Genomic DNA, 25,537 nt, shown 5'->3' on the forward strand with positions numbered 1-25,537 from the left:
ACAAATAGAAAATGTTAATGATTTAAAATCACCAGATAGCAGAGATGCTGACTCACAGATAGGCACAACAAAAAGTGTCAACCAGGTAAGCTTTCAGCCAAAAAGATGTTCATCAGAAATAGATGACACACACACACACACACACACACACACACACACACACACACACACACCTATTTCACGTAAAAGGAAATAAACTCTGAAAGCAATGCTTCTAAAAACAACCATTCACAGTATTTTCTCATGAGCTGTTACAAATGTTGTGACATTACATCCATCGAAATTAGGCCCAGGAGAAAGATAGGTGTGTGTGTGTGTGTGTGTGTGTGTGTGTGTGTGTGTGTGTGGTCTATTTCTGATGAACACCTTTTTTGCCAAAAGCTGACTTGGTGTCAGTCTTTGTGTTATGCCTATCTGCGACTCAGCATCTCTGCTATACATACGGTGACTAGCAGCTATTCTTTTCATAACACTATCATGTTCCTTCCTGGATTTTCCAGTGTTTAATTCTTTTTAAATTAATATACATACAGTATAGCCACATGAAAAGCTAAGCTTTCACATATCATACCGATTATCAACAATTTTTGCTGTTTTTACCAAGGGTGTTGTTAGGCAGAATCCCAAGAGCACCAGCTTAAATTGCAGCAGCTGAATATTTCTCATAAGCATAATTATAAATTTCATTGCTCTGTACTGGACATTTTGGTGGGTTACCTGGCTGAATACGTGTTCTGTCGAGCACTTTGACTTTTCCCATAGAAAACAGCCAGTTACTTTCATGGCAAACCACCCCCCCCCTTTTTTTTTTGAAAGATCACTATACTTTTTGCCATTATTATTGCAAAATATGTAATCTCAAATAAATACGAAAAACTAACCATGAAATTCAGTCTTTTTTTTTTTAAGCAATGTCATAAATGGCTGGTCTTCTGGGCCCAAAATTTTTCTAAGTGGTTGATCCGCATCGTTTAGTTTTGAATGCGAGTCTAATGCTCCAAGATTTAAGGAATTCTTCACACATTCTCATATCTAACATAAATCATCTTGCATAAAAGGAAATAAACTCTGAAAAGTAATGCTTCTAAAAACAATCATTCGCAATATTTTCTCATGACCTGTTAGAAAGGTAAACAGTTGTGACGTCACATTCCTTGAAATGAGGTCCAGAAGAAAGATGCATTGAAAGCAGTTTGTTGTTCCGAAGTAGAGCATAGTCTGACACATTTTGCTGTCAGCAGATGTTTGTGTGTGCCCTGTGTTACATTGTTGTGCATTTTCTTTGCAACTTAAGTTTTACTTTGGTGTTATTCTCTTGTTTATGATTTATTGCTGCAGTACTATTCTGTAGTAACAGACTAAAGTAAAATTTCTGATTATAATATCAGTTCTTACCAATTAAAATTACAAAAATTTAACTGAAAAGTAAAATAATGAAAAATTACTGGAATTATAAGACATTCCCAAGCTTTTCATGGATTTATCTTGGAAGAAAAAAATTCCCAAGTTTTTCCTGGATTTCCTGGGGTGTGTACACCCTGACTAACTTATGATAGCGACAAAAGCACGGTTCTTAGTCAAATTTGGAGGGGAGGGGGGGGGGGGGGGGGGGAGGGAGGATCCCCGAGAATTATAGGTATGATAAGGGAGATGGTCTCAGGGAGCTCCTGATAAATTAATGCTGAGTAGGGGAGGGAGGGGGCCAGTAAACCACAATAATGACTTTTCTTTCCTGTCAGCCGAGCAACATACCAGCCATTAGCGGTAGTTTAAATGCAGTTTTTAAACATCAATAACTTATATGAAATAATAATCATATTATTAACACGCTTTGAAATATTAAGTATTATAAAATTTTTGATTTATAAAACTCAATGTTTTGAAGAATGCTGAAGATTAGATGGGTAGATCACAAAACTAATGAGGAAGTATTGAATAGGATTGGGGAGAATAGAAGTTTGTGGCACAACTTGACCAGAAGAAGGGATCGGTTGGTAGGACATGTTCTGAGGCATCAAGGGATCACCAATTTAGTATTGGAGGGCAGCGTGGAGGGTAAAAATCGTAGAGGGATACCAAGAGATGAATATACTAAGCAGATTCAGAAGGATGTAGTTTGCAGTAAGTACTGGGAGATGAAGAAGCTTGCACAGGATAGAGTAGCATGGAGAGCTGCATCAAACCAGTCTCAGGACTGAAGACCACAACAACAACAACAACAACAACAACAAACAACAAACAACAACAACAACAACAACAACAACAAAACTCAATGAAATTAATTTTCAGTTCTATGTTAAAAATGCATAATTCCTTGAGATTTTATGAGATTCTTGAAATTCACTTATTTTTTCAGGTAAAGTGTAATTCCCTGAAAATTTAATGGCTCACTGCTGCTCTGCACTTCTTACATCCAACAAAGCCTGTTCACTAGTGCTAAAATAAATTATTTAATTTTATTTATTCTTCTGATTACAGTCTATTATCTGGAAATCTAAAATACGCCACACAAATCAGATTTTCTTGGATAGTAATAAATTATGTGTTAACTATCTAGTTCTGATAATTTTTTTCAAGAAAGAAAAAACTATAACTGCTTCTTCTACTACTACTACTACTACAAATCTACAATGAAACCCTTAACCATTTATCCAACTACTAATACTACTAGAAGAACTACAGTATTTGTTCTCCATTCATTTATTTTAGTGCATATAACTTGTAGATGGTTGTTTCTGCTACTGGAAACCACCCTGATACTACTCATCAGAAGTCACTGTCTGCTGGATTTCCTGGGCACAGGGCAGCACGTCAGCAGCATTTTCCCCCAACAGCACATAATTCCACCCACCATCAGTTACGTCTTAAAGTCCACACTTCCACGATCACATGCACCAACGCAACATAGATTCTTGCGACAGTATTTCATTCGGTGGTCACTGGCATCTGTTATCTTTTCTCCACCTGCAGAGTATGTTGTCTAGCCTGGACAGCAGCATGCTGACTTATGGATGAATGCCTCGTGAAGTCTTCCTTATTCTGCCTGGATACTACGGCTGCAGTATCGTCCAAGATGCACCAGTTTGACTCCCTCCTTAGTGCTGCTTTGGGATCCAACATCCTTAATACCTGATGTCCATTACCCACTGCATTGTCGTAGAGTGTGAAGTCCCACAATGTGTGTTCTGGTGAGCCTACACTACTGCAGGCATCGTTATCATTCATCTGTCTGCTGATTTTGTATAGGTATGTGGCATAAGGGCCACGGACAGTGACATTACGTATCAATCCCCTCGGTGGGTTAAGAAATCTCATTTTTTTATCTCTTCTTGATATTAAGGAGAAATTCGTATGTTCTAGTGCTTGTGCCTGAAATGCCCCATTCATTTTACCACAGTTGTAAAATGTGATCTTTTATTGCCTTTTTTGAATTGGCCTCAATTCCAAGCATCCTTCATACTTCCATTTATTGCCTTTCTTTAACCAGTAAAATGCTGCCCTTTTCTTAATTTCCAAGTCCAGCAAGCATACTCCTAGAATTACTAACGAAGCATCATTTGGGGTAGTGCAGTATGCGCTCGTTAATCTTAAAAACACTGCTAAAATTAACTGCCAGATGTGTTTCTTTAATCCCAGAAATACGTCCACAATGAAACTTTCACTCACCTGAAGAGTGAAACTTCCAGTCACATTAAATCTTTGTCCCAAATTCAAACACAGAACATTGCATTCCAGGGAAATGCTCTTATTGATTAAGCAAGGGTAGTTTCTGGGTTTGTGTGCTGGTTTGGCACACAATTTTAATCAGACATTAAGTTCCAACTCAATCATCATTCAGTGAGAGACACAGAGAGAGAATGAATTATAAATGTATAACATTCTACATACTAATAAACCATACTTTATGAAAACAATAGCAAACAGGAAGCTTTCAGCATTAACATCAAAAGAAAAGTAATTTGTTTCGTACTGAACAACAGAGAAAATGAATACAAAATGCTCAGTAGCCATTTTTGTTTACCCCCCTCCCCCATGCACAATTTATTTACCTGCAGTAACACAGTGACATGTTCCTCTTCGCTCCGCTGGCGCAGGAGAGCTTGTTCAACATTCCATGACTGTGCAGTGCTCCCTGTTCCAAACCCTGTTCCCTTTGCCCAATACAAGTGAGATTTGTCATCAGACTTCCCTCCACGAACATGGGTTTCACCACCAGTTGCTGAAGCTTTTGTTGCTGCTAACACCAACTACAAAAAGATAACAATACAGCAGTAAAAAAATGTTCATTAATTTAAATTAATAAGTGCAAATATGAAATCAATCAAAAGGCAATTACACTGTGACAAGGCAGTGTGGAGCAAAATACTCAGTAAATATCTCTAAACAGCCTTTGAAATTTTGTCAGTGGTTTTCAGGTTCACCCCGTATATGTAATACTCCTAAGACACTTGAGTTCATATCACAACAGGAGTGTGCTGTATATTAACTGCAAAATGTTCCTTCTACTACATGCATAGTAAAATTTGACAATGAACGATGGAGACATAAGAATGTTGTCTGTTATGAACTGGTGAATGGAGGCCAAGTCTTGCACTATCAAGCAATTGGGATAAGTTTGTGTGATTGCAAAGGTGAAAAGATCACATGGAAAGAGAGAACAGAAAAAACTGCACTGTCTCCCTATCACAAAAGATAATTGATTAACATATTTACAAACTGAACACTACCAGGCTTACAAGAGAAAATTATTCCAGGAGTGCTAGTCCCACAAGGTATTTTGTTAAGTATCCGTGCAATATACTTTCTTTCAGAAGTGTTAGTCCCATAAGTTATACAGAACTTCTGTGAAGTTTTGAAAGGTAGGAAAGCTATACTAGCAGAAGTAAAGCTATGAGGGCAGGTCACACTTGCAAACCTGTCAGTGGAGCACTTTCCTGTGAAAGACAGAGGTCTTGGGTTCATTTCCTAGTTTGGAACAGAGCTTTAATTGGCCAAGATGCCTCAGTGTCATTTTTGTATGAAAGGAGAGACTGTTACTGTAGGGCTCCTCGAGACAGTTACTGTAAGACTTCTCCAGAAGGTGAAGGATCTCACATTTATGTCAGAAGAGGAACACAGTTTAAACTGAGACACAAACCCTGCACAGCCACTGAAGACAACAATTTGAGATAGCTGCTAATGAATTAAAAAGGCTAACAAGTCCAAATCATCTTGTGTGGGTACTGATCATGTAGTGGTAGCATGAATACCTTTTTCAATAAACTGACCAAAATTAAACACAAGTCTCAACAATAAAATCAGTATAATTTTTTTATGGAGACAAACACACATAAAGAGTTACAGATGAACTGAATAGCATCCTCAAACACCTTTTGCTGTTTGCAGTGCAACAAGGGTAACAAAAGATCTTGTGGCCACATATATGGGTAAGAAAAAGTGTGATGTAGCTGTAAGCAGACTGGAGAAAAATTTATTTGTGTAAAGAATACAGGCAACAACTATTATTTATTTTTTTGTGAGTAACAAAAATATTTATTCCAAATATTATTTATTTGCATGAATAAAAACAGTCATTATTACCTGTGAATAACTAGTGATACAAATAATATATAAATTAAAAATCCAGAGACATTTTTTGCTACGGTTGTCATTTATTAAACAAATGTACTTTTTGTTGTTTTCAAATTCGTTTTCAGACCAACTCTTTCTTGGCATAATATGCTCTCCACATGCAAAGAAGAGAATGGTGTGTTACATCTACCAACATCACCTTTACTTCAGGACACCAATACAGGACTTTCAAATCATGATCTTCTTCATTTAAAAATGAGATTCAATTTTGCTCCATCTTTCGGCAAATAACTCTGCTGTGATTCCACTAGCTACACCTCCCAAATTGCATTCAAAGATGAAAAAAATAAATTTTCTTTTTCCGTCATACATCACTTGAAACTCTTGAGCTGATTTCTTCAACATTTCTTTGGCTATTATATGTCTTGGTCACGGACAGCAATAATGACAAACTATTTGTTTTTATTGTGTGTAAAACACTGCTGGAACAGTTGCAGTTGGTATAGAAAGGAAAAAGTAACCTAATCATATCTTGGCACTTTTTTATTAAAAAGTTGCCAGCACTCTGCAGTCTATATACTCAAGCCTACTGTATCTTCCAAAATTTTTCAATGTCAAAGTTCTGTGTAACTGCATAGATTCTCATTGAATTGATAAACTATTCCCTCTTCTATTGGAAAACCTACTCAGAGCTAGCCCTGAAACACTTTCAAGCGAATGTCCAGCAGCATTAAGTAAATTTTTAGGAGACTTTAGATTTAAAGTTAAGTCGTTAGCAATCACGAGTTCTTACTTTGTACTGAGTGAGGTGGCGCAGTGGTTAACAAACTGGACTCGCATTCAGGAGGACGATGATTCAATCCCGTGTCCGACCATCCTGATTTAGGTTTTCCGTGATTTTCTTAAATCCCTCCAGGAAAATGCCGGGATGGTTCCTTTAAAAGGGCATGGCTGACTTACTTCCTCACCCTTCCCTAATCCGATGACACTGATGACCTCGCTGTCTGGTCTCCTCCACCAAACAAATCAACCCTCTTACTTTTTTCACTCATTTCATAACAATACAAACCAAAATAAAATGCATAATTATATCAATGGGATACTCATATCAGAGAGTGTTAGCTATCTTGATACAATGCAGGAAGGTATTTTAGATTGAGAGTTTCTGTCAGCAAAGTACTTCTGCATGCTAACAGGGGTGTAGAAAAGTATATGCAAGTGCAGAGTTAGATGACTTGGGCTGCATCGGTAGTGTGACTGCTAAGCCTGTCTGCATATGAAGTATTGTTATATTACACATGTTATGGTGTGAAGCAAGTAATGCTGTGCTTAATCTACAGGTTGCTTTACCAGGCATTGTTCTATTGGAGGTGGTATGCCCTTGCCTTCCTCTGATCTGTGAACCAACTTATTTAGCATGTTACAGAGGGGTTCATAGTTCTAAATGTACTCTGAAACAGTGTGTAACTTGATTTGGCATTCTTCTCATTGTTAAGAGGTGAAAACAGTGACAAGTAACAGAAAAAAAATCATAGAACCGATGGGGTTAAACCCCAGACTGTTATCTTTGTATTCTGGAACTCAACCCACTGAGTGACTGATACAGACTCTTCTCAAAACCATTAAAACTTGTTATTCATTATTTAAGTTACAAGTAATAAACAGCAAATAATTATCTGTATTTGCAGGGAGGAATCCTTTTATTTGCAAATAACTTATCGTGAATAAATTTGTTTGAACAATATACTTATTTGAATAATTATTTAGATAAACGTTTATTCAAATAATTCCCATCTCTAGCTGTAAATGAGCAATGAAACCCCCTTTCACCAAAACACACACACACACACACACACACACACACACACACACACACACACAGCACAAGAACTAAAGCTCAGCTGGGGTGAGGAGAGGGGTTATGATAACTGGATTGGATGGGATGAGAAAGGGAGAGGGGAAGGGGGAGAAGTGGTAGATAGCAAATTTTCCACAAGATTTTGGGATTGCAGCCGGATCTCATCGACTTCTTTCCACGATATTTCGGCTGACAACTTTACAGCCATCTTCAGGCTGTAAGATTGTCAGCCTAAATATCGTGGAAAGAAGTCGATGAGATCCGGCTGCAATCTCGAAATCTTGTGGAATATTCGATACGCCGGGAAAATTTCAAGAGTCACAGATAGCAAATTGGTTGGCTCGTTGGAGGAGAGGGGCAGCAAGGGAACACCTTGGCACAGGAAAGAGTCATCGTCTGTGGCACACAATTCGCTGGAAAATAGATTGAAGGGGGAAAATAGAACAGAGGAAGGTGGATACTGTGAGAGAGGAGAGAGTTTTTGTCGAACGAGTGAAGTGGTGGACTGGGGGAGGGGTGGAAGTATGTGTTTTTGGAACTAGACATGGGGAGACTGAGGTCAGGAGGATTGCGGGTCAAAGACTATGTTTGTATGCATGATTTCCACTTTTATAATTCAGAGAAACTGGTATTGAGGGGAGAATGAAGTTGACACACAGGTTGTGAAGCAGCCACTGAAGTCGAGCACATTGTGCTCTGCAGAGTGCACCCACCACCAGCTGGTCAACTCTGCTCTAGGCTACAATTAAGCAGGTGCTATCAAATTCAGAGAGATGGTTGACTGGTAGCAATGGCCACATAAAAGACCGACAAGGCTGTTAGTGCTGTATTAGCTCTAAAGGAGGACATTGTTCGAAACCTTAGCCACATTTTCAATCTTTTTTTATGTGGCTACTGACTTCTCAATGCTTCATTTATATGGTGAGCAGTTACCTTTGCTCCTTCCATTATCTGTATCTCACCCAGGTCTGTAAAAGATTTAACTTTCAAAATGCAAGATTTTTCATGACAACTAGCCCATCAAAGTTGTAACAAAGTGCAGGTGCAAACTAATGTAAATGATGAATTTTCTGAGTTGTTAACATTATTTAAAGTGCAGGTGCAAACTAATGTAAATGATGAATTTTCTGAGTTGTTAACATTATTTAAACTGAATTTTGAAAAGACACCATATGATGGTATCTGTTGTTAGATGTAGTGTAAGTGTAATTTGCATTTTTTTTCATTTCAGGGACACAATATATCGCCAACATGTGTTCTGAATCCTGTATGTTCCCAGGTTTACTAAATACTCGATGGTGTTTCAGTATTGCAGCCACCTGTCATCCACAAACGCACACAGTATTTCATCTTGACATCTGCCATACGTCTTAGCTGAACAGTCTAATGAGCAATATCGGCTGCAATCCCAGAACTTCGATCGGGAAGCGTGTGTTCTTTCTTCTTTGTTGTGACAAACTGACTCGCCTCACTAAGTACTGCAGCTTACATTCTCTCTCGGGCCCTGAACTTCTCTGTGATAAAATCAGGAGAAAGGCCACACAACAACAAGTTGTCACATTACAAAAAAGAAAAAAGAAAACATGAAACAGTTACCTCGTGCTGCACTCCTGGAAGCGTGATATCCTGTGACTGATGAGTGAAGATGGCAAGACATCCAAGTAGAAGATGGATTGCACCTATTTCTATTGTTGTTCGCCTTAACAGAGCACCACCAGTTGTTGTAAGTGGAGTGGAATCAAAAAGCTGCCGCAGCACTTGGAAAGGTAACGTATGCAAGTGGTTCGCTACTGGGGAACTAAAGATGTCACCTACACACACATAGACATTATGTCACTTCACATTCATATAGGAATTCCTTTTAAAATCATTCCCTTCCCCAGAACTTACAAATACAAAAACTAACCTCCTTCTCCATCATCGGTAACACCAAGAGCAAGTCGTAGCAAACACTGTGCTTTCTTCTTATCTTTTAGTAAGACCTCAGCATATCCCGGTAGCCGCAGGAAGAGACCGAAGGCTGCGAGTGAATGCGGGGGTACAGATGGTGGTGGCAAAGCAGTTGTTCGCCCTCCGGCTCCTCCTGGCGATGAACTGCCACCGGGCATGCTCTCATCAAGGTCCTGTACCACATGAACAAAAAATTCCCAATCAATACAAGAACTCATTTTCGACTTAGATGCTTCACAACATGAATAAAAACTAATTTTGCCACTCTTTTTAGAAACTGACGATGGCTACTAGCAATGCCAATTATTAGTTGTTAATTGACTTAAGCTCAATACTATAATATCAGGGTGTTTTACAGAAAGGTTGAAAGACTAAGTGTGTATGTAAGAAAATTAAAATGTGGAGTTAATTTTCAATAAACTGTTTGTACAGTACACTAATACAGGTAATAAATGTGCAAGAGACTTTATGTTTCGACAATAAAGCACAAGACTATTCCTTTTGTTTCTTTTGCCTGTCCTCCCTGTTACGCTCATAAGTGAAGTTAATGACAAATACCTTACTCATGTGAGGTTCTTGTGCTTTATGTATTTAACATATTTTTATTTTTAAATATAAACTCTGTCTTTCACAACTCCAGTGCTGCTAAGGTATGCTGTTTTTGACAACTAGGTATGTTTGAGAAGATCATATGAAAAACGAAGTCTCCTCCTGATCTCAGGGAATCCAATACTTCCTCAAATAATGAAGACTATTGGACAGTCAGACAACAATATATGACCATCTTTAGGTCTGTTCTACACCAGGTACAAATGTGACAGTAGGTTTTGTACAGTAAAGCCAGTTGCAACTGTGTGTACAAAGTGGCCTATTTTACACCATATTTTAGTTCTATGTGACGATGCTTTGCTTAGTGTATTGATATGTTTCGACAATGCCATTATGGCTTTATAACATTATAAGATTAGGACATGGTGTAGAACAGATCTGAAGATGGTCATTACTGACTGAAACTGGTCATCGTCAAAGGAATTTATATTGTGATCAAACACTGGACGGAGAGAGAGAGAGAGAGAGAGAGAGAGAGAGAGAGAGAGAGAGAGAGAGAGAGAGAGAGGACAGTACCTGGATCACTGTTTATATTCGCGACTATGTCGCAGCTGGGGAACCTATGTAAAGATACAGCTGTTACTCTACTTTATTATTGCATAAGCATAATTTACTGCTAACCCCTGACATATTATTGGTATTTTAAAGTTGTTATAAAGTGTTTTATTTGTTCTCTTCTAATAAAAAATGCAGAAAAGTGGTAAATATTTTTATGCCATATGATCTGTATTTTCAGTAACTTTCACTTTTAATTTTATGCAGAATATGTTGTTTCTACGGTATTGGTAAGCCTTTCATACTGATCAAAGTCTTAAGGATAAATGTTCATGCACATACACCTTCCTTAATTCAGTAAATTTTTCTATGAGTTCAGCATTACTGTTATTAAAGAAATATTTTAAGCACATTCATGCTGATAATGTCTGTTGCTAACAAAAGGTAGGTACCTATAAAAGATGAAATGTTTCTTCACTAAGGACATTGGTATAAACTGTGATTTTTGCATGTTGTTCTTAGTCAAATATATTTTAAAATATGTTTTAGACAATATTGTATAACTATCAATATTAATAGTGCTGTAATTCTTGTAACTTCATCAACAACAGCTGGGGTCTGTTTATCACATCATAGCCCCTGCCCCTAAAATCAAAATATTTTTATGCATCTCTAACATTTTTCTTTATATCCTCATCAAAACTAACTCCAACCAATGGTCCTGTGTTAGTGAAAATTTGTCATTTCAGTCTATCTTAAGTGCTTCCAGAGAAGAAATGTAGCCTCTTTCCTGCAAATTAGACAGACCTGTATGTTTTGACATTACTTTATTCTGCTGTAGACTCATAAAAAGATAATAAAAACTTGTTTTCCTTTTCACATTACACCAAATGTTAGAATTAGTCCACCTAGCCATGCTAAACATTTTAACACTTAATGGAGCTTACTGCTATCTAAAGGTGGTCCACAAAATGAATGCTGGAATAGAGTAAAAGAAGTCATCCACACAGCTGCAAGTAATAATCAATGTAAAGTGAAGAGAGGCACAAAGAAGTGGTTTTCCGAATGTGAGGAAGCTGAAGGCAAGGTTATGAAGGAAATGGCTACAAGCAAATAAGAATCCTGAAATAGAACTTACTTATTGGCGGGCCCAAAAGAGGGTAAAAAATTAATCTTACTAGCAAAAAAACAACACCTAAAACAACAGAGTGAATCTATTGATGACTATCATCAAAACAACAACATTCAGAAAATGTATGGCACAGTCGACAATCTACAGGGTGTCCCACTCAAACCTCCCTGATTTCAAAGATACAGGGAAAAAAAACAGTAGATACAACAATGAAAAATGCACCACATTGTAGAGCATATCAAAGAATTTTTTTACCATCAATACACCTCTACATGTGAACCATTTGTAGCATGAATAATATTGAGTCTATATCAAATTTCTTGCCATGGTTCTTTGTAACATTTCCTCTGTTATTGTTGTAATCGCATTAGTGATACCATGTCGTAACGTAGAACTATTGTACAGTTTGGTCGCATACACACGGTCCTTCACAAATCCCCACATGAAGAAATCAAGCGGCATAATGTCAGATGAACGTGGTGGCCAGGCAATGGGTCCTCAGCATCCGATCCAACGATTGGGAAATTTCCTATCCAGGAACTTGCGAACAGCTGTTGACCAATGTGGCAGAGCTCCATCTTGTTGAAAAATGATGTTCTGTTGCAAGTCTTGTATCTGAGGTTACACAAACTACTCCAACATGTCCAGATACACTAACCCACTCACTGTTTGTTCTGCAAAGAAGAATGGTCCAACAACCTGTCATGCATCAGCCTGCTCCAGATGTTTAGTTTAGGGCTATCATGAACATGTTGAATGACAACGTGCGGATTTTACGAACCCTACATCCGAACATTATGCCAATTAACCCTTCCTGATAGATGAAAGGTTGGCTCATCTGAGTACAAACATCTTTCCAGGAAGCTGGCATCCATATCAATACGCTGCAGCACATCCGCAGCAAATTGTTGTCAGTGTGATTTGTCGTTCAGTGTCAGATGTTGCAGAATTTGCACTTTGTAAGCACACATATGAAGACGCTGGTGAACTACACGATGCAATGTTGACTGAAGTACATCAAGGTGCCTAGATGCTTGATGAATTGACATATGTGGGCTTCTGAGAAATGTTTGTCTGATGTGCTCCACTGTCTCTTCTGAAACTCCGTAACGTGAACTGCCAGAATGTTTCAGAACACTTCCTGTTGCCAGAAACTTCTCATACCATTCCTTAACTGTTTTCACATTGGGTGGATCACATTCATACACACGACGATAATTTCTTAGCACAGTAATCGACGATTTATTTCTGCAAAATACACAGCTGCTTGCGTGCTCTGCTGTGGAGTCGCCATTCTCACTTCATGCGACCATGCTGCACTCTGGCGATGATACCTGGCACTACTGACGCGGGAATATAAATTCTTTGAGATGCTCTACAATGTTGTGCATTTTGCACTGCCGTATCTACTGTGGTTTTTCTCTCCTGGGTCCTTGAAATCGGGGAGGTCTGAGTGGTGTAATGGATCTGGGAGATCTGTTATTTTTTTACCGGATTTGTCGCTACCAAATTGTAAATGTTTTCTTATATTTTTTGTCAGAATTTTTTTTATTATAATTTGCCTTATTATATGTTCATTTACTTATATTTTTGTGAGTGAAAGCATATTGATTACTATTAGCAAATGTGTCGAAGAATAGCAAAGAGACTGATTACAAGTGAAAGCTTGTGTGTTGTGTAAAATGTCTTTGACGCTGGAGTCGTCTTTGACTATAGTCAGTCGGCAGTTAACTCTTGGTGTGTGTTGGCGGTAGAACAATGTGCAGGTCACCGTCATAAATAACTTTGAATTATGTTACTATTTTTTTTATACAAACTATAAGAAGAAACTACATTCGAAGAAATGGTATTTGAAGCACTAAAAATGAGGCAAACACATTGAACCAGGTCATTTCTGCAGCCGACAAGGATGCATTGTGGAATCATACTTCCATTAGACAACTGAAGCCAAGACCAATTCCGCCTCGTAAACATCTAACGGAAAAGGTACTGTCACGAAATATGCCAAATTTAAGCAAATAAAAAAAAAAGTGAGCATATTTCAACTCTGTGTATCAGCCGGGATAGCATATTTCAGTGGGACACCCTGTAAGGTGATGAAGGATAAGGACTGCAATGTGATTAGTGCACCATGCAAAATTTTATCAAGAAGCAAGGAATATTTTGACAGACTGGTGAATTGTTCTGATTCCGAATCACCAATTACAAACACCCACAGCAGCCCAAATAATGAGCAAATTCCAGAACCAATGAATGAATAGGCACATGGAGGTATCAAACACCTAAAACGTGGCAAGGCCACTGGGAGTGATGGAATTTCAGCCGAGATACTAAAATATGGAGGAAAAGCATCGCACAGATGTTAGTATCATCTGATGAAAGTAATCTGGAAAACAGAGACCATACCAACAGAATGGAGAGAGTGAGTAATAGTCCTGTGATACAAAACATGAGACAATGAAGACTTCAGAAACTATGGGGGAATAGAATTAGCTAACAGCCTGTAAGACTTGTTTACTGCTAAACTGCTTGAATCCATATGCAGAAAATATGTGTAGTAATTACCAAAAAAACGGTTTTCCCAGAAAATGATCCAGTACTGACAATATATTTGTTATCAGAACAATAAATGAAAAAGTATGGGAATTTAACAAAAAACACAGTACTTTTTCATTGATTTTGTCCATTCACAGGCAAAGGCTGCGGAATGTAATGACACCCTTGTGATTTCCAATTAAATTTGTAAATCTTTGGGAAATGTGTATGAATGAAAACATAAGAAGGTTTTTGATAAATAGAATAAAATCTTACTATTTTAAAAATAAAATTGAACTAAGAGAGGGAGATGCCCTGTCACTTCTTCTCTTTACTGCAGCTTGGAGATAGTTGTGAGGAAACTTCAACTAGTAACTGATGGGATACTCCAAAGAAATACAGTTACGTTTTTAGTGTGTGCAGATGATACAATGCTCACTGGAAAAATTTAAATAAAGATGAGACAGTTATTAGTGGAGGTCGTCAAAGAGGCCTCTAAATTAGCCTAAAAGTAAATGACCAGAAAACAAAAGACATGACATTTCAAAGATGTTGAGATGAACAACATGATCAATTGCATCAAATAATCATGAAACATATTGAATGCACTGAACAGTTCAAATTTCTTGGTGCAATGACAGAGAGACAAAATCGGAGACAAGTAGAAGTGGAAATGAGATTACAAAATGCTAATAGAACCTCCTACTCCATACAAAAACTTTTAGGATCCAAACAACTGATAAGGAAAGCTAAAATGAAGCAATGCATAACAACGATGGAAATTCCTGAACATATAATATGGAAAATAAAGGAATGGCAACTATTCACCTAGAGCTGACTGACGTGCGGTTCATAGAAACACGCAAAATCAAACAGAATTTATACTAACTTTCGAGCTCTTGCTTGTTTTGTAGTACAAGTATACACATTCACACACAGAACAGCACAGACATCAAAATGCATACAGCCGTCACCCAAGAAAGCTTCAATCGGCAGGCCACCTGATGAGAATGAAAGAGGATCCTGGAGTACAAGGGTAAATGAAATCAAGACAATATGCAACAGGTTTGGTGCCACACAACATTTCCATTTCTATTGTCAGGAAACAGCATAAGGTAGAAGCATTTGGTAGCAACAAGTGAGATTACATGGGTGTCTCTCTTAGAAGCAAGGGAGAAAGAAAGAAAAATGAACTATCTCAGCATAGATAAATACAACATTTAAAAAATGTTGATGGGAAGGTGTCTCACACACAGTGCACATTTTGCAGCATAGGATGGCATATGCTGTCAAACGCATTTGATGGGTTATTTAACAAACAAAATGTAGGATATCACAGACCATCACAGATAATAGTGATCATACTATCTTCTGGGTTTGATGAAATCAACATTAAAAAAATATTTAATTCACAGTTGGATAAAATAAATACATGGAGAAACCCAACATCTATAATGATTAATGAGTTTAACAGAATCTTTTGTAACTACGAGGGCCGTTCAGAAAGTAACCTCCGGTTGATTTAAAAAAATACACCAAGTTAAATAAAAATATTTTAATATATACATCTTACAACTACATCTTTGCACTATTTTTCTACATAGTCTCCATAGCGATTGAGGCACTTATCGTATCTCTTCACAAGCTTTGAAATTCCTTCTGCATAAAAATCACCCGCTTGTGCCTGGAGCCAGCCTGTGACCGCATCTTTGAGCTCTTCGTCGTCATCAAACCGCTGTGACCCCAGCCATTTCTTCAAATGCATGAAGAGGTGATAATCACTTGGCGCCAGGTCTGGGCTGTAAGGTGGATGGTTGATAACGTCCCACTTGAAGGACTCAAGAAGGGCCGTTGTTCTGCGAGCAGAGTGAGGACAGGCGTTATCGTGCAAAAAAACGATACTGGAAGTCAGCATACCACGGCATTTGTTCTGTATAGCCCGTCGTAACTTTTTTATTGTTTCACAGTACACGTCTTGATTAATGGTCGTACCACGTTCCATGAATTCAACCAACAACACCCCTTTGGCATCACAAAACACCGTTGCCATCAGTTTTCTGGCAGAAAAATCTTGCGAGGCTTTTCTCGGTTTGGTAGGCGAATTTGAATGTGCCCACATCTTTGATTGTTCTTTTGTCTCAGGGTTCACGTACTTAATCCAGGTTTCGTCACCGGTCACGATTCTGTTTAACAATGGTTCTCCTTCGTCCTCATAACGTGACAGAAAGTCTAATGCAGAGGCCATTCTTTGAGTTTTGTGGTGGTCGGTAAGAATTTTGGGCACCCATCGTGCACAGAACTTACGGTAACCCAATCTTGCTGTCACTATCTCGTACAAGAGAGTCTTAGAAATCTGTGGAAAACCAGTAGACAACTCCGACATTGAGAAACGTCGATTTTCACGAACTTTTGCATCAACTGTCTGAACGAGTTCGTCAGTCACCAATGATGGTCTACCACTCCTCTCTTCATCATGAACGTTTTCTCGTCCACTTTTAAATAAACGTACCCATTCACGGACAACTCCTTCACTCATAACTCTTGGTCCGTACACGGCACAAATCTCACGATGAATAGCTGCTGCAGAATATCCTTTGGCTGTAAAAAACCTTATGACAGCACGCACTTCACATTTGGCGGGGTTTTCTATTGCAGCACACATTTCAAACTGCCACAAAAACTAAACTAGCGCAGGTACGACGTTCACTCGACCATGGCTTGATGCCGACTGACCTGTTGAGTGCGTGAACGCACAGATGGCGTCGCTACTCCCCCCCACAACCCGCACTGTGACCAATCGAAGGTTACTTTCTGAACCGCCCTCGTATATATACAAGCCAATTTATACTTGCTATCAAGTTCATAACTGCTTATTCATAAAAAATCATCATATAAATGGCATAACAAAGTATTAGTCATAATTTTTACCTCATAGATGTCATCCACTTTGACCCACTCAGCATCTATTTGGTCTGGCGTTGAAGCTGGAACTTTGTCTGGGGCAGCATACCGCAAAGTGTCTGGATAGACAAGTGGAAGGTGCTGTGCTAGTAGGGCAAGTCCCCCCATCTCAGTAAACACCTGCAATGGAGTAGCCAGCCCAGGCAGTTGCAATAGACGTTCTGTCTCTGCTTCCACTGTATTACCTGGAAAAGAATAAAATAGTTTTAACATTATTTGTATATGTGCCCTAGAAACAGAAACCCACAAACAACACTGACTATATATAAACACTTGATTTATAAGTGATTTAATTCATTATTTCAGAGCATCAGTGCAAGACTGTGTTACAAATTTATTTAATCTGTAATGATGGCAGCAATGCACAGCACAATACGCCGACTGTCTCAGCAGGATATTCATTAATTATTCTGCCAATCTGTGCTTCCACCACTAAGTCAGCCAGGAGAAACGGTTCCATCTCATTTCCTTTGTAGGAGAACTCTTAATCAAGCAAGAAGTTTTACAGGGCTCTGACTTCCACTGATATCAAGCCCGTAATGTCCGCAAATGTGATGTTCGACATAGCATTAAATTTTGATGAAACTACTAGTCTCGCGTTTTCCAACCTTTAGTTTGCAGCACTGTTAGATTACAAGTGCAAAACAATACTTCTTAACAATACAAATGGAGAACCTGTTCTATATGTCTCCCTACCACATCTCCAATCATTCATGCCATACGTGTCTCCACACTCTTCATTAACTTACATAATTTTATTTTCTTAGTATTTTTAATTATCTTCAGATTCTTGCAAGTTTCACATTCTGACAAGAAAACCACGGTATGAAAGTCATTCACTGGCAAGCTAATAACTTTTCACCTTACCCCTTGCATATTTTCTGGAAGTGAGGAAAGCAGATTGCATTGTGGTAATGACAAGGTGTATTTCAGTTTATGCAAGGCTACACGGGGTCTGAACAGAGACAGAGAAATTCAAACACATATATCACACCATTCTTTAAGAACCATGTAACATTAAGGACACTATGTCTCCTACCAACTGCCTGGAGTGCAACTGCGTTACTATTTTGAGGATATTTGCTATGTTGTTATACATAATTTCTATATGAAGTGTGGTGGAGTTGGATAGCAGGGTAGGGATGGGTGAAGATGCTGTGCTGCCTTTATGAACATGTAGAGATGTGAAAGGGACAGAGCAGGGCTGCTAGCTGCAGTGTTAGGAAGCTGTGCTGGAGTGTGTGAGGGGGAAGGGGGACGAGAGAAGTAGAGAAGAGGAAAGGATTTGTAGGTCCATTGGCAGGATAGAATGCATGCGTATAGTGTAGTGAGAGCACAGAAGGGGATATGCAGGTGGAGGGCAGGGACTGGTGAAGGTTCAGGTCGGGGAGGGGGGGGGGGAGTTATGGAAACAATGATATGTTGTAGGGGTAGTTCCCATCTGCACAATTCAGAAAAGCTGGCGATGGTAGGAAGAATCCAGATGGCATGGACTGTGAAGTAGTCATTAAAGTCAAGTACATCATGTTGGATGGCATGTTCAACAACTGGGTATATACACTACGCAATCATTTGTTTGAAGACCAAGTACCTTTGGCTTGCATGGTCCCACAGAACTTAAGAAATAAAGAATAACCAAATTTCATACACTGGTTGATGGACATGCTCCAAACACAATGCGCTTCAATTTAATGGCTGCTTCACAGTCTGTGCCATTCTTCACATCAACACTGGCTTTTCCAAACTATGCAGGTGGTAACTCTCCGGATACAAATCCTTTGTTCCCATAAGCCCTTAGCCACAACCTTTGCTATTCCTTGTCCTCCAGCCATCTGTCTCCTTTCCTACTCTCACCACAATATTACCAACATGGATTTTATCCTGCCAATGCCGCTAAAAGTCCTTTCCTCTCTTTCACTTCACTTCCTTCTACCTCCCCCCCCCCCCCCCTTCTGCATATACCCATAGGCAGCACTGGCACCTTCCCCCACCTCTACCCTGCTGTCCCTCCCCCTCCCTGCCCCATACCGCCTCCTCACCTCCACAATCAACCCAAGTAGATTGCTGCTCGCGTCAGACGCAGTCTGGCCCCAGCACCAAGAGGTAGCGGCCAAATGTGTACAAGTTGTGCTTGTGTGAACGTGTACGTATTTTGTACTTTGGAAGGAGGACTTGGGCTGAAAGCTTAAATATTTTAGCCGTCTTTCTCATTGTGCCAATCTGCAACTCAATGCCACCTGTAAGTGGTAAATAGCCTCCTATTATTTCTATTTATTCTATTGTTCAACAAAAATTACCAATTTTTGAAAATATAACTGGATAAATAAAAGGAGAAACACATACCTGTATAAAAGTTTTGGAAATGTGCAAGCTTTTGGGGCTAGTGGCTCCTTCTTCTGGCTGAATAGCAAGGAAAAGGAATGAATGAAAAGGACTTGTGAGGTTTGGGAAATGGGGAGTGTCACAGAAATGTCACCCAAAACTCTGGGCCAGGACAGCCTTACCAGACCTACTCACCTCATCCATTAAGTCTCCACTGAGCCAGGTTTCTGTGTGACTTTTCCCTAACTCTGATCATTTACTAAATCTCACCAGTCCTTTCCTCCATCCCTCTTCCTTTCCTTTCAACCCTTCTGCCAGGAGGAGCAGCCACTGGCTCCAGAAGCTTGCACATTTCCGTAATATATATGTGTTTACTCCCGCTGCCACTTGGTGAGTAGATTTTTTTTTTTTAATCTTTCCTCACTGCGCCCCCCCCCCCCCTACACACACACACACACACACACACACACACACACACACACACACACACACACACACACACACAATATCATACCTTTTGCATTTTTCTCTGAAGTCTTTGGAAAGTGATGAAGTTTGAGTTTAAGGCATGGTGTGCTAAGTGAGTCACCATTCTCAAGCACAAGTGTGAGCAACTGAGAAACCTGCAGCTGCGATGGCAGTGGGACTCCCGGGCATGCCTCGTGCTCCAGGAACTTTTGTGGCTGTACAGGAGACACGGAGGTTGTCTGGGAGGATACCTGTGATGAATCTGGAAGGAAGAAAGCACACAATATTAGGCTCAGAACTTTAATCTAAGTAACCGAAACTGGTAAAACATATAGTAGTGCAAATATTTCCCATACATCTAGATTAACTTTATTATTGAACATAAAAAATACATACTTGGACATGAAATGCTGGTGTTTACATTCCACTTCACCAACTCCATACTACAAACTACACAATATCTTGGCTTACCTGCTAAACTTGATGATCTCGATTTCTTGCCAGATATGCTGCGTGTTGCAGCAGCAACAGTGTTCCTTGCGTCTTTTGTTCTTTTGTCCTTGGCAGAGACGCCAGCTTGTACAGACAGTTGATCAACCATATAGATACCTAATTCCCAAAGCTCTTTCTTCGAACCAACAAGACCTCCTGAAACTGGTGTTGCAGTTCCCCCACTCTCTGGTGATTTTCCTTCATTTACAACGGGTAACAGGCTCCCTGCAACTAAAGGTTAGGAATTTTAATCAAAACATACTGCAAAGATATACCATTTTCTGTAGTACACTTTACGTACAGCTGATAAAACAAACAAAACGTAATTTGGAAATGAGCAGCACATTCTTAATAACTGTGTTACACTGACTAATAATTTTAAAACAAAATTAGAACTGGAAACTTGTTATCTTTTTGTGATACAGTAAAACTTGCTCATATCGGCACGCATGTAATTCGGAAATCTACCCAAACCGTACAAGTATTTCAGTCCCGATGCGTTCAGTGCACTTTAATATGCTGATTTGTTGTATAAAGCTGAACATGCCTAACACGGATACTGAAAGCAAATCTTAGAACATACTTAATAATTCATTGTATAACGTGGAAAACAGCCTATACAGTACTAACGTATTACAGTTCATTAGTTATTCACGACTCTACAAGGACGTTACTTTTAACACCTCTGTTAAGTGGCGTAAAACCAAGAAAAGAGGTACAACACATCTCGGTGCTGCTGGTGTGGACCTAAAACCGTGACGCTCTGTGTAACAATGAATAAGTTGCGCTCAGTGTCAGTACAGTACATCAAAAGGAAAGGTTCATTTGTTGGCACTCTGTTTGTCAGCTTTCTCATTTTCCTCATTAATGATGCACGCCGGCGCATACAGGAACATTGTTGCGCATCTACCAACACTCTGCTGTTAGGTGTGCAGTGAAAGAGGTGGGTATCATTCTGTTAAACAATGGTTTTACCCAGTAAGGTCATTATTTTCGACCAGTTTCAGTTGTCTAGTAGCACTTTAAGAGAAAAAGTAACATGATGTCGAACAAACAGTATGCATCGTTAACACTCAACAAAAAAATTAATGTAATCAAGGTGAGTGAGGAGGACAAACTCTCTGTGCGTGGAATTATGTTGTGTTTCAAATGCAGTGAAACACAACATTTATGAGACTTTAAGAAACAAGGATAAGATTCGGGACGAATATATGAAAGGAAACGTGCAGATGAAACAAAGGGCTAGAAAGACAAAAAATGAAGAGATTAATGAAAAAGTGTGGGAATGGCTCATAAATGTGCAGGCAAAAAACTTACCTTCACCTGGACCCATGTTGCATAGTGAGGCTCTGAAAGTCGCTAAAGAGCTTGGGATTATGGAGTTTAAGAAATCCACAGGATAGCTAGACAGTTTCAAAGCAAAGCACAACATCATGTGGAATTAAGTGTGTGGGGAAGCTAAGGATGTGCAGGAAAGTGTAGTAACATAATAGAGGACAATACTGTCCAACTTAATTGTGAACTATGACCTGCAAGAAATTGTGAATTATGACCTTTAAGACATGTTCAATGCCAATGAAATGGGACTGATTAATTGCGCACTGTCTTCAGAATCGTTAAAAATTCAAGGTAAAAAGTGCACCAGCGGAAAAAATGTCCAAGTACTGCTGTGTGGAAACATGTTAGGTGATACGGAGAAGCCAGTGGTGATTGGAAAGGCAGCAAAACCGCATTCTTTCAAAAACATACATGTCAGTATGCTTCCAGTCACATTGCGATGCAATAAAAAGGTGTGGATGACAAGTGGTCTTATGGAAGAATGGCTGAGCTCTTTGAATGCCACAATGAAAAAAGGAAATCAACAAGTTCTCCTTTTCCTAGACACTGAAACCTGCCACCAAAAGTAATGTTATCAAATATGAAATTGGCTTAGTTCCCTCCAGGTTTAACCAGCCTCACACAACCCATAGACCAGGGGGTTATTTACACATTCAAGTGTCATTATAGGCGATTACTGATGCAGTCTCTTATTCTTACTGGTGAAGAAGCCGAAAGTGTGTTTGCTCTTCACCGAAAGTGTGTTTGCTCTTGCACAGTCAGTTTCTGTCGAGGATGCAGTAAATTGAATTGGCTTGGCAGTAAAGGAAATAAAACTCGAAACTGTCACCAAGTGCTTCAACAAAGCTGGGTTTGGGTAACTCACTCTACTTTCATTTCAGCAATAGATTTAATAGAAATTCGCAACACAGAGGATGGTGATGAAGAAACAAAGGAAGAAGACCAGGAGCAAAATGATGTCCCTAGAAAAATTAATACTCCTGAAGAAGCCATTGCATGCATAAACAATGTTATCCAGAATTACTGCTGGACTGTCATAAGGGATGTTCCCGTCTACGTGTATAAAAGTCAAACCAAGCTAAAACGGTTATCATCTGAATTTATCTCTGAACAAAATATATAATTGTATATACTGTACATATGGACATTTAACATCTTTAATCCTTTATATACATTTGTGACCAGTTAATTCATATATTTTCTTTTGTGCTTTACATAGTTCTGATACAAAGTAGACTTACAAAATATTTTCATTCATGTAATATTATCTTCATTTTTTCTTGATATTTTACTTTTGTACTTCCAGAATGGCACTGAAATTTATCAATGCATAGCACATAACATAATTCAGGTAATTATTCACTTAATATTTGTTATGCTGAATCTGGGAACATGAATGTATATTTAGTTAGCGAGTTATTTATACCAAAATTTAGATTACTTTTTTTGAAAAGCTAGAGCTAAATACTTATGAAGATGATGATTTTGTATAATTTTATACTGAAATGAACATAACTAACTCAAAATCATGCAATTTACACACTTTCGCCTCAAATTTGTTGTTCAATGTAATAAACAAATTTAAAGTTCGAGTAAAAATATATGCCATGTTATTTATCAATTAGATAAATTAGTGTAATAGTCCAGTGTTCTATTGTCCAATATACAGTAAATGAACATTTACTGTGCTGGAGTGAAGGTACATAAATACAGTATATGCATGATTAAAAATTTTTACTGTACTTGTGTGCATGATACCTGACAAATTTTAAGTAGCCCAGTGAGTTTTGTGTAATCTGGAAACTTGTCCAATTTGGAAAATTATTTTAGTCCCAGGCGATTATATGTTGAGCAAGTTTTACTGTAGCCTGTGGCCCTAATGGTAATTCACACAGTGAGAAGACATTGCATAAACAAAAAGAAAAAATTTCCAACACTTTTACTTTCTGACCCAATATATTATTGATTATAGTCTTCTACAGAAAGTTTTACAAACAATAAATATTAGATCTATCTCAATGTGTCCATACTACCAGCAGTATTTATCTACCTTTTTTTCCTTTTCTGTACAACTTCACATCGTCTTAATTTCACAATACATTTGACTGTTTGGAAATTCTATAGCCTAATTCTTGCGCAGTTTACTAATGTACAGAAACAATCAAATATGAAACAATCATATGGTTCATTATTTCCTATGATATAATAACTCTTAACTTTACATTGATTTTCACCCTTTGTAATCCTGTCATCAAATGCCATAAGAAACTGTATAGCTTTAGTGCGAACTTTAGTTTTCTGAGAAGCAGCACTACCTACTGTATCGTACAATATGTTACAATTTTTATATAAATATATAAAAATGAAACAGCTTATTTGAAAAAGATTTCTCTGATCTGTATACGACTGCAAGAACAAAAATAAGAACATAGACAATTACCTCTAATCCTGCCTCACAAAATAAAAAAATATAAAAGAATGTAACACCATGTCTTGCATACCTAGTATACTCTTGAGTATTTCCCCACATGTTGTCTGTGTACTGAAATAAAACAGCTGCTGCTGATGACCAACACCATATCGTGGGTGATATGGTGCACTAGTTGACAGACGCACACGCTGCACAGAGTAATCCGATTTGATAAATAAAAGTATCTTCTCATTCTCCAATAGCAACTGTAGGATTAAGCGGCGTGTGAAACCAGAGATGCCATGCAAGAATGATACATCTGTGAAAAAATTTTGTATCAACATAACGCAAAGTTTTTGAAGTGATTATGAAAAACAGTACATGGAATGGAAACTGTATTTTTAATTTTATTGCTGTAACTTCCTCTTCAGCACAAAGCATGATTTCTGTTCTGCACACGTTAGTAAGGTTACACATTAAAATAAGAATGATTTTTCACTAATTAGATATATTTAACAAAGTACAAACACTTTCATGATGCCCTGCACCTCAAATTCACAACACAATCAACAGCCCTTTTGGCTGCAGAAACTTTACAGGAAATCACTTTATAATCCATTTTTCATAAAACACGATATCACAAATAGTATAGTTTTTGAGTCTCAAAAAATAAAAGTAATTATTTTTCAGACTAGCGAAGAAGTGTGCGAGTTTTGCTGAATTTGCAATACTGATGCCAATTCTTGTAGATTTACTTTCTCTCTGGTTTGCTGCATTATAATTCTGTATTGTTACGATTGTTTACTGCTGTGGAACAATTACGTATCGCACCTCATAACCTATCTTCATGTTTTAGTATTTTATCTGTTTATATTTTGACTGATATATGCTGTCTCACAAATGCTTTACAAGTGCACTGAACTGCTCTCTTGTGAAAGCTTTCTATCTGACTTGTTACCGATGTTGCATTGAGACAAAGTACGTGATCAACTACTGTTGTGTGTGTGTGTGTGTGTGTGTGTGTGTGTGTGTGTGTGTGTGTGTGTGAGAGAGAGAGAGAGAGAGAGAGAGAGAGAGATAGCTCACTTAATACATACCTTGAGATGTCTTCTGTTCATTGATAACATCACACAGTACTTTGGACAGAAGCCTTTGGTTTGATGGGTGGCACCAGCAACATTGGGACAAGAACTTTATTGTTGCAGATTCCAATGCAGCATATGATTCACTTCGCAGTTCACATCTGTGATATGAAGATGAAATAATTAGTCGAAGGAAAGGTGGAGATTCAGGTATGAAAGAAGCAACTTCAATATAATAATAATAATAATAATAATAATAATAATAACTGCATTGACTCAGGATATGTGTATTAAATTCCTTACAGAAATGTATT

General features: G+C 38.3%; 1 protein-coding gene across 1 annotated transcript in view; it reads right to left on the reverse strand.

The window, feature by feature from the left end:
* LOC126463579 (baculoviral IAP repeat-containing protein 6) overlaps positions 1-25,537 on the reverse strand; it is a 314,074-nt gene that overhangs the window by 38,908 nt on the left and 249,629 nt on the right. Inside the window, 8 exon segments of the mRNA XM_050096169.1 lie at positions 4,050-4,247; positions 9,026-9,240; positions 9,336-9,552; positions 17,079-17,296; positions 19,948-20,163; positions 20,373-20,624; positions 24,233-24,460; positions 25,239-25,384. Of these exon segments, the coding sequence (XP_049952126.1) occupies positions 4,050-4,247; positions 9,026-9,240; positions 9,336-9,552; positions 17,079-17,296; positions 19,948-20,163; positions 20,373-20,624; positions 24,233-24,460; positions 25,239-25,384 (1,690 nt within the window).

This window comes from Schistocerca serialis, chromosome 1, assembly GCF_023864345.2.
Source record: "Schistocerca serialis cubense isolate TAMUIC-IGC-003099 chromosome 1, iqSchSeri2.2, whole genome shotgun sequence".
In the NCBI taxonomy this organism is placed as follows: Eukaryota; Metazoa; Arthropoda; class Insecta; order Orthoptera; family Acrididae; genus Schistocerca; species Schistocerca serialis.